Source organism: Nycticebus coucang, chromosome X (genome assembly GCF_027406575.1).
Source record: "Nycticebus coucang isolate mNycCou1 chromosome X, mNycCou1.pri, whole genome shotgun sequence".
NCBI lineage: Eukaryota > Metazoa > Chordata > Mammalia > Primates > Lorisidae > Nycticebus > Nycticebus coucang.
Window position 1 is genome coordinate 138,385,423 of NC_069804.1, and position 9,545 is coordinate 138,394,967.

The 9,545-nt window shown below is 40.6% G+C and overlaps 1 protein-coding gene across 2 annotated transcripts; it reads left to right on the plus strand.

Annotated features, from left to right (window-relative positions):
- The first annotated feature begins 656 nt into the window (after positions 1-656).
- Positions 657-3,678, plus strand: LOC128577704 (thymosin beta-15A). Of its 2 annotated transcripts, none has more exons than XM_053579986.1 (3): positions 657-769; positions 2,222-2,337; positions 3,253-3,678. In XM_053579986.1, the coding sequence occupies exons 2-3, from the start codon at positions 2,238-2,240 to the stop codon at positions 3,288-3,290; spliced, it is 138 nt and encodes a 45-aa protein (XP_053435961.1). In that variant the 5' UTR covers positions 657-769; positions 2,222-2,237; the 3' UTR covers positions 3,291-3,678. The 2 variants fall into 2 exon arrangements, with proteins under 2 accessions (XP_053435961.1, XP_053435962.1); XM_053579987.1 differs by lacking the exon at positions 657-769 and adding an exon at positions 1,022-1,136.
- Positions 3,679-9,545: the final 5,867 nt, after the last annotated feature.

Consider the following 9,545-nt stretch of genomic DNA (forward strand, 5'->3'; position numbering starts at 1 on the left):
TGTGCTCCCAAAGATGTGCTAGGTCTTATTTTCAGGGGACATCTTATCTTTCCTGTAAATAGGTCTTATTTTCGGGGAAACAGGGTAGTAAAATAAAGTTGTGAGTTTTGTATAAGGGAACTCCACTGTCACAGAAATTTCCAGCTGTGGGGGCGAATGATCCTGAATCGCAGACCCTCACCATAAGTACCCCTACTCTATGACCTGGCAAAGGATTAGAACAGACAACACTGAATGCTGCTTCCAAACCACTGGTTGGTTTTCACAGTGTACTTAGGCCCCAATGACTATAGAAAGCTGAAGGAAGCTGAATAGGCTCATTCAACTTGGATCTCAGAGTTCAGACTTTCAAAACTGATTGGAAAAAAACACACCCATTTATTATAGAGGCCCCTGTAATTGTGAAGAAGTGAGTGTGCTTGGGATTAAGAGAATGTGGATTCTCAGTACTAAAGCAGTGGGAGAGGTTTGGGATGTGGGATCTGGGGAAGTCGGGTGTTCTTTGAAGTCTTCAAGCGCCTGTTGTAGGGGTTAGGCCCTAAGCCAAGGGGAACCAGTAGACTCAGGCCTGCAAGGGTAAAATGAAAGGAGGGGCAGGCAGGCGAGCCCAGGTTCCCCGGGCCAATCAGAGAGGCTGGGCGGGGTCTGGGGCGGGGCCTACTGCGCGGGCTTTTAACCAAAGGGCTCTGCGCGGGAACGCTAGCTTGGTCCAGAGCGAGCGGAGGGCTCATTTAGGTGGTCGGTATTTTGCGAGTCTTCAAGTCTTCAGGTGAGGACGTGCCACCCCGCGGGAATCAGAGGGGGAGGACTGGAGGACTAGGGGGCTGCAGGGTAGGGGATTTCGCGCCTTCGGTCGCCGGAGGGGCTGTGGTGTGGCTTCTGCGCCGTCTGGCGCGTCCGCGTCTTTGTCTTCCCCCGGCGCCGCCTTCTGCTCTCTAAGCGTAACCCTCTCGGGGGTCGCTTCCGGAAGGAAGGCCCGGGGGGACGGTCCCTCAAAGCGGCCTGTCGGCTGTAGCTGCGGGTCGGAGGCTAAGAGGAGGAGGAGGAGTTTGTGGGCCACCCGGAGTGGGCTCCTTGCTCCTTCTTTGCGTGGCGGTTAGGCTGGGTGCCCGGCAACAGTAAGAGTTATTTCTCAGGTACGCAAACTGGTCCTGACAAACTGGTCTGTGCGCCCAGCCGTACTAATATTTGTTAGTCCCAGTTTCCCACCTTTGAGATTGGCGTCTGATCGCTTGGCAAAGCAGGGTGTGTGTCTTAGGGTAACGTAGACTCAATGGAGGCATTTTATTGGGATTTCTGGCTGCTTAGGGGCCTCTCCATTCTACTCCGGGCGCTGGACGTGTCTTACTCCACCAGCGTGGGGCCAGGGACACGCGTGAGAGTTCTGCCTCCGGCTTTTGGGGTCTCCTATTGTCTCTTCTGGACAAACCCTGGATGTTGACAGGGCACCAGGCATTTCATCATAGCCATGAGCCTCTCTCTGAGCCTCATCTTACCTCTCCCTTTACAGGGAAAGCATGGTGAAATAAGACTCCACTCTTTTTGGTTAATCCATTCTACTGAAGTCCTGGGTCTGATTAGGATTAACTGTCCCTTCTTACAGAGTTTATCAACCAGTGCCACAAGAAGCTGTTATGAGACAAATATTATGACCAGATTAAATCCCTTTCCTCTTATTGTAGCATCTTAAATGTACTGTCTTTGAGCCTTTGAAATGGAAAGCAATTAGTACAACTTATGTCACTCTTTTTCTATATACTGGTCCCTATCCCTCAAGAAAAATGCAAAAAAGTAATTGACTAGAAAGTGAAGATGCTCAAATATTGCTATCTCCTGTTTACAAAATCATTAGCCAGTTAAACCCAGTCTTTATTTTTTCTTCTATATTTGTCTGCTCTTGTTCTTCTCTCACCTCCATTTTACCTTTGATGTGATTTTAAAAGTCAGACATACTGGCTCTGGGTTTTTAGACCATGTTGGTTTCTAGTGCATTCTGATTCAGTGACATTTACAGTACTGCCTTTTAGAAACAGGGCTATGATGTGGAATTTAAAGTATTTTAATAGAAACATGACTTTTCTATGATCTTTTGCAGTTTTCCTTTTGAAAATCATCTGGTAAAATATACATTGATATTAAATGTGAACATTTTTCCCCATCATCCATTAATCTGATGATAGTTATGCCAGATAAGTTTTTGTTAACTTTTTTTTTTCTTTAGCTTTCTTTTAGTCAAGATGAGTGATAAGCCAGACTTGTCAGAAGTGGAGAAGTTTGACAGGTCAAAATTGAAGAAAACTAATACTGAAGAAAAAAATACACTTCCCTCTAAGGAAAGTAAGTCTTGGGGGGTTTCTAGTGGAGACAATGAGTTCAGTAAATAAGCCTATATTCTAGTAAATTTTGGCATAAAGCAATAATTAAAATACCATTTAATTAATTTAACAGTTAAAACTATCAAATAGTTTTCTTTTTGTTTGGGTTATATAAGTAGTTTTCACATGACAGGTGCAGTAGTAATGGGGGAATAAAAAACTAGTTTCTTATTGGAAAATTACTAAAAGCACATTTAACAACTTTTGGGATTTTGAGCTTACCACTAAAAATTTTTAGTTTTTGTCTATTTTTGGTTATTTGGCTTTTTTCTGCATTTAGAAATTTGAGTCCATGATCTCATCCCTAATGAACCATGTAGACTCTGCAATTTTGATATTTTCTACCTGATGACAAGATAAGGGGGAGAACAAGTTTAGATCTTGGGCATACTTGAGGCATCCAGGCTCAAAGGATCAGTTTTACCTATGGAGTTATAGCCTGCTGTAGAAACTCCAAGCGTTTTTGCAAAAGCCAAAGGACACTTCTTGTTATGTCAGCATTATTTGTAGTTCCAAAATTAGTTAAAATTATCTGCAGATGTATAATTTCCTAATTGTATGGTGATAGAGTAATCTGAATAAAACTTCATTTACTCCTTAGTTTCAAATAATCTATGAAAAAAATGGCAACAGCATAAATCTGCCTCTTAAATGGAAAAAAAAATCCCATAGTTGATGCAAATACTAATGGATAGGTGGTTAACATACATGTCTGTGCACACCCACGGTGAGGATTTGTGGTTAATGCCTTGGTAGGCTAAGTTTAAAGCATGCATGGCAGCTTTCAATGACCTAGGAAAGAGCTCTTTTGGAAGAAATTGAACTTAATCTTAGGAAAATATTTTTGTAATGATTTTTGTTTGTTTGTTTTCCCTAGCTATCCAGCAGGAGAAAGAGGGCGCTAAAACATCGTAAAATGGAAATCTCTTCCCAAGAGCAAATTTCAGTATTGCCTGAGAGTCTTGGTTTTAGGCTTGTTTTTTGTAGTAAACCTATGTGTTTGTAGAGATGTTAGGCATCTTGTGATGTTTTCTTACCTGTCTTCCCTGGCTAAGAGGTCAAAGATTGCCAATTTCCTTTAAGTTTGCTTTTAAACTGCCTATCAGTGTGTAAATTTTAGGTAGCCAGTGCTTTCAGTCATCTCACCATTGATGACTTTCATGTGTATAGTCCTTGTACCTCATATAGGAAAAGCCAATTTTAACCTTCTGTATTGCTTCATAATATTCATGAAGTTTCCTGCTTTTGCAACCTCTCATGGTTTATTTTCATTTATAATGTAGCAATAAAATAAAAATATGTAATCTTGAGACTCTTTCCTGTGTTTCATTCTTGATAATCTTCTAAGTAATGAAAAGTACAAAAGGGTTTAAGGAAAACCTCTTAAGCAGATTATTCACATGGGAAATACTCTTCTTTGTCCAGGTCCTGACTTGGAGATGCTAGGTGCTTTTTCTTGAGTTGAAATCATAGAGTTAGAGTACCTTGATAGAAGAGATCATGTGGAGTAATCCCCTTATTTCAGAATGAAAACATGGGGTCTCAAGTGATCTGCGCAAAGTGAATAAGGGCTAGAATTCAAACTAGGCTGTCTTGCTTCTGGGAAGTGTTTTTCATCGTAGTGGGAAGAAACATCCAAGGCTGGAGTTGGATGGGAAAGTGGGTAGGAGGCACTTGTGAACATGCATCGTACTAAACACATCACATCTTCTATTAAGTATAAACTCAGATGTCTACTACCTGCTAATGACCTGTAGCACTGAACTTATCTAGTTCTTGTACTGAAAAGAATTTTCTGTCTTAGGAAACAAGCATTTTTGGTGTTCCTGATGGCCATAAGTGCTATGGACTGAATTGTGTTCCCCTCCCCAAATTCACACGTTGAAGCCCTGACCCCTAGTGTGTCTGTACGTGTAGATAGAGTCTTTAGGAGGTAATTAAGGTTAAATGAGGCTATAAGTGTTGGGTCCTAATCTGTTAGGCCAGGCGTCCTCAAACTGCGGCCTGTGGGCCACATGAAGCAGTGTGAATTGTATTTGTTCCCATTTTGTTTTTTACTTCAAAATAAGATATGTGCAGTGTGCATAGGAATTTGTTCATAGTTTTTTTTTTTTTCAACTATAGTCCAGCCCTCCAACGGTCTAAGGGACAGTGAATTGGCCCCCTGTTTAAAAAGTTTGAGGATGCCTGTATTAGGCCTTTTGTGAAGAAGAGGAGAAAGCGAGACAGATCTCCATCATGTGAGGATACAACAAGAAGGTGGCCATCTGTAAGCCATTAACCTGAAAGTTCTGGCATCCAGAACTGTGAGCAAACAAATTTCTGTTGTTTAAGCCAACCAGTATACGGCATTTTGTTATGGTATCCTGAGTTGACTAATACAGTAAAGAATACATATAAATGTACATTTCCCAATCCCTGTCTTTGTTTATTTTTATTTATTTATTTATTTATTTAGAAACAGAGTCTCCCTTTGTTGCCCTCGGTAGAGTGCTGTGCCATCACAGCTCACAGCAACCTCCAGATCTTGGGCTTAGGTGATTCTCTTGCCTCAGACTCTTGAGTAGCTGGGACTACAGGCACTCGCCACAATGCCTGGCTATTTTTTTGTTGCACTTTGGCTGGGGCTGGGTTCGAACCCACCACCTTCAGTATATGGGGCTGGCGCCCTACTCACTAAGCCACAGGTGCAGTCCTATTTTTATTTATTTTTTTTGAGACAGAGTCTCAAGCTGTCATCCTGGGTAGAGTGCTGAGGTATGATAGCTCATAGCAACCTCCAGCTTGGGCTCAAGTGATCCTCTTGCCTCAGTTTTTCTATTTTTAGTAGAGATGGGGGTCTTGCTTTTGCTGAGGCTGGTCTTAAACTCGTTGGCAATCCACCCGCCTCGGCCTCCCAGAGTGCTAGGATCATAGGCATGAGCCACTGTGCCCAGCCTCTAATCCCTACCTTTAAACAGTACTTTTATCACTTTAAATTTATAAAAATCTAACCACTTGGTGATACCAGGGAGTTGATCCTCAATCATTCCCTCAAATGGGTTTTGCATGCACCTTACCCCTGTCAGAATGGCCATTATTAAAAAGTTAAACAACAATAGATGCTGGCATGGATGCAGAGAAAAAGAAAAGTTTATACACTGTTGGTGGGACTGCAAATTAGTACAACTTCTATGGAAACTAGTATGGAGATTCCTCAAATAAATATAGACACCATTTGATTCAGCAATCCCACTATTGGGTACCCAATGGAAAAGAAGCCATTTTATCATACAAACACTTGCACTTGAATGTTTATTGCAGCAAAATTCACAATCACAAAGATGTGGAAGTGGTTTAAGTGTCCTTAATTTTATGAGTGGATTAAAAAAATGTGATATCTGTGTGTGTACACAAACACACACCGTGGAATATTACTCAGCCATAAAAAGGAATGACAATGCCTTTAGCAACTTGGATGGAACCTGAGACCATTATACTAAGGAAATTATTTTAGGAATAGAAAAACAAACACCACAAGTACTCTCTAATAATTAGGAAATAAACCATAGGCACAGAGAGTTATAGAGATTATTGCAATCCAAGAAGGTGGGAGGGTGAAAAGGGGTGAGGAATAAAAACTTACCTGTGGGGTACAGTGAACACTATTCTGGTGATGGGCACCCTAAAAGCCCTGACTTAAGCATTATACAAGGTATAATAGCATTATTCAATGTTTTAGTTAAAACATTCGTATCCCCTTAATATCTTGAAATTAAAAAAAAATTACTCAGAACACTGATATTACAAAGAAAATCACCTATAGTCCCTCTAATTAGAAGTGTTAACCATTCAGTACAACCATACAGATCATGATCTATTAATATATGTGTCTTTCTACAAAAAGGGATTGTACCATCCGTACCTATTTGCAATCTCAAATATTACCTTTTCCTTCCTTCCTAAGGGCTCACATTCTTTTTTTTTTTTTTTTGGGGGGATTCATTGAGGGTAGAAAGAACCAGGTTACACTGATTTGCATTTGTTAGGTAAGGTCCCTCTTATAATTGTGTCCTGCCCCCAAAAGGTGTGTCACACATCCTCACCCTCCACCCTGTCCCTCCTTTCCTCTTTCTGCTCTTCCCTTGCTCCACCCCCTCCCTCCTTTTCTCTTTCTGCTATTCCCTTCCCCCACACCCTGCCTCCTTCCCTCTATCTTCTCTCCTCTTCCCCCACCCCCCACTGTGTACTAGGTCATCAACTGCCCTCATATGAGAATTGAGTACATAGGATTCTTGCTTCTCCATTCTTGTGATGCTTTACTAAGAATGTGTTCCACTTCCATTCGGGTTAATACAAAGGATGTAAAGTCCTCATCTTTTTTAATGGCTGAATAGTATTCCATGGTATACATATACCACAGTTTGTTAATCCATTCCTGGGTTGGTGGGCAATTAGGGTGTTTGCACATTTTGGCAATTATAAGTTGAGCTGTGATAAGCAGTCTACCGCAAGCATTCTGTGGCAAAAGAATCTTTTTCCTTTTGGGTAGATGCCCAGAAATGGGATCGCAGGATCAAATGGGAGGTGTAGCTTCAGTTCTTTGAGGGTTCTCCATACTTCCTTCCAAAAAGGTTGTATTGGTTTGCAGTCCCACCAGCAGTGCAAAAGTGTTCCCTTCTCTCCACATCCATGCCAGCATCTGCAGTTTTGAGATTTTGTGATGTGGGCCATTCTCACTGGGGTTAGATGATATCACAGAGTGGTTTGGATTTGCATTTCTCTAATAATTAGGGAAGATGAGCATTTTTTCATATGCTTGCTAGCCATTTATCTGTCTTTTTCTTAGAGAAGGTTCTATTCATCTCTCTTGCCCATTGATATATAAGATTGTTGGCTTTTTTCAGGTGGATTGATTTGAGTTCTCTATAGATCCTTGTTATCAAGCTTTTGTCTGATTCAATTCAAAACATGAAATATGCAAATATTGGGTGGTGCCTGTGGCTCAGTGAGTAGGGCAGCGGCCCCATATACGGAGGGTGGTGGGTTCAAACCTGGCCCTGGCCAAACTGCAACAAAAAAATAGCTGGGTGTTGTGGCGGGCACCTGTAGCTCCAGCTACTCGGGAGGCTGAGGCAAGAGAATCACCTAAGCCCAAGTGCTGGAGGTTGCTGTGAGCTGTGATACCACAGCACTCTACCAAGGGTGACAAAGTAAGACTCTGTCTCTAAAAAAAAAAAAAAAGTATATATCCTTTCCCATTGTAAAGGTTGTCTATTCACTTTGGTTGTCTCCTTAGCTGTACAGAAGCTTTTCAGTTTAACTAAGTACCATTTGTTGATCTTTGTTGTTGCAATTGCCACGGCAGTTTTCTTCATAAAGTTTTTCCCCAGGCCGTTATCTTCCACTGTTTTTCCTATGCTTTCTTTGAGGATTTTTATTGTTTTATGCCTTAAATTTAAGTCTTTTATCCATCTTGAATCAATTTTTGTTAGTGGACAAAGGTGTGGGTCCAGTTTCAGTCTTCTACATGTGGATATCCATTTCTCCTAGCACCATTTATTGAATAGGGATTCTTCCCCCAGTGTATGTTCCTGTTTGGTTTATCAAGATTAGGTGGCTGTAAGATGCTAGTTTCATTTCCTGGTTTTCTTTTTTTTTGTATGAAAGGTTTTTATTGGCGAGGAAGGGATGCTGCAGAGCAGCACTAAGGAGGAGAGAAAAGAAGAGAGAGATGGGGGAGAAAAGAGAGAGAGAGGAAAGTGGGGGGAGAGACGGAGACTGAGAGAGACACAGAGAGGGGAGAGAGAGGAGGGGAGAGAGAGAGCCATTTCCTGGTTTTCTATTTGATTCCAAATGTCTATGTCTATATTTTTGTTCCATTATCATGCTGTTTTGACCACCATGGCCTTGTAGTACAGCCTGAAGTCTGGTATGCTAATGCCAGTTATTTATTACTAAGAACTGTCTTAGCTATTTGGGTTTTTTTTCCTGGTTCCATACAAAATGAAGAATTATTTTTCCAAGTCTTGAAAGTACGATGTTGGTATTTTAATAGGAATAGCATTGAATCTGTAGATTGCTTTGGCAAGTATAGACATTTTCACAATGTTGATTATTCCAAGCCATGAGCATGATATGTTCTTCCATTTGTTTATTTATTTATTTATTTGTTATTAAATCATAGCTGTGTTCATTAATGCAATCATGGGGCACCATGCACTGGTTTTATATACCATTTGATGTTTTCATCATCTTCCATTTGTTAATATCCTCTGCTATTTCCTTTCTTAGGGTTTCATAATTTTCTTTATAGAGGTCCTTTACCTCTTTTGTTAGCTATATTCCTAGGTATTTCATTTTCTTTGCAGCTATGGCAAAGGGGGCTGTGTCCTTAATTCGACTTTCATCTTGGCTGTTATTGGTGTATAGAAAAGTTACTGACTTGTGGACAGTGATTTTATATCCCGAGACATTACTGTATTTTTTGATAACTTCCAGGTGGTTGAGTCTCTAGGGTTCTCTAAGTATAAGATCATATCAGCAAAGAGGGAGAGTTTGACCACCTCTGCTCCCATTTGGATGCCCTTTATTTCCTTATCTTGCCTGATTGTATTGTCTAGAACTTCCAGCAGTATGTTGAATAGTAGTGGTGATAGAGGACAACCTTGTCTGGTTCCAGTTCTAAGTGAAAAAAGCTTTCAGTTCTACTCCACTCAGTAAAATATTAGCTATGGGTTTGTCATAGATAGCTTCTATCAGTTTTAGAAATGTACCACCTATGCCTATACTCTTCAGCATTCTAATTAGAAAAGGATGCTGGATTTTATTGAATGCTTTTTCTGCATCTATTGAGAGGTCATATGGTTTTTGTTTTTGCTTCTGTTGATTTGGTGAATTGTGTTTATGGACTTGAGTATGTTAAACCAGCCTTACATCCCTGGGATGAAACCTACTGGATCATGATGTATGACTTTTTTGATGATAAACTTTAATCTATTGGCTAGGATTTTGTTGAGAATTTTTGCGTCTATATTCATTAGTGAAATTGATCTGAAGTTCTTTTTACTTGGGTCTTTTCCTGGTTTTGGTATCAGGGTGATGTTTGCTTTATAGAACATGTTGGGGAAGATTCCTTCTTCCTCAATTTTTTGGAATAATTTCTGCAGTATAGGAATAAGCTCTTCTTTG

Coding starts and splice junctions, on each gene's coding strand:
- LOC128577704 (XM_053579986.1), top strand. CDS start 2,238: ATGAGTGATAAGCCAGACTTGTCAGAAGTGGAGAAGTTTGACAGGTCA. Junction 2,338..3,252: donor TACACTTCCCTCTAAGGAAA/GTAAGTCTTGGG, acceptor TGTTTTCCCTAG/CTATCCAGCAGGAGAAAGAG.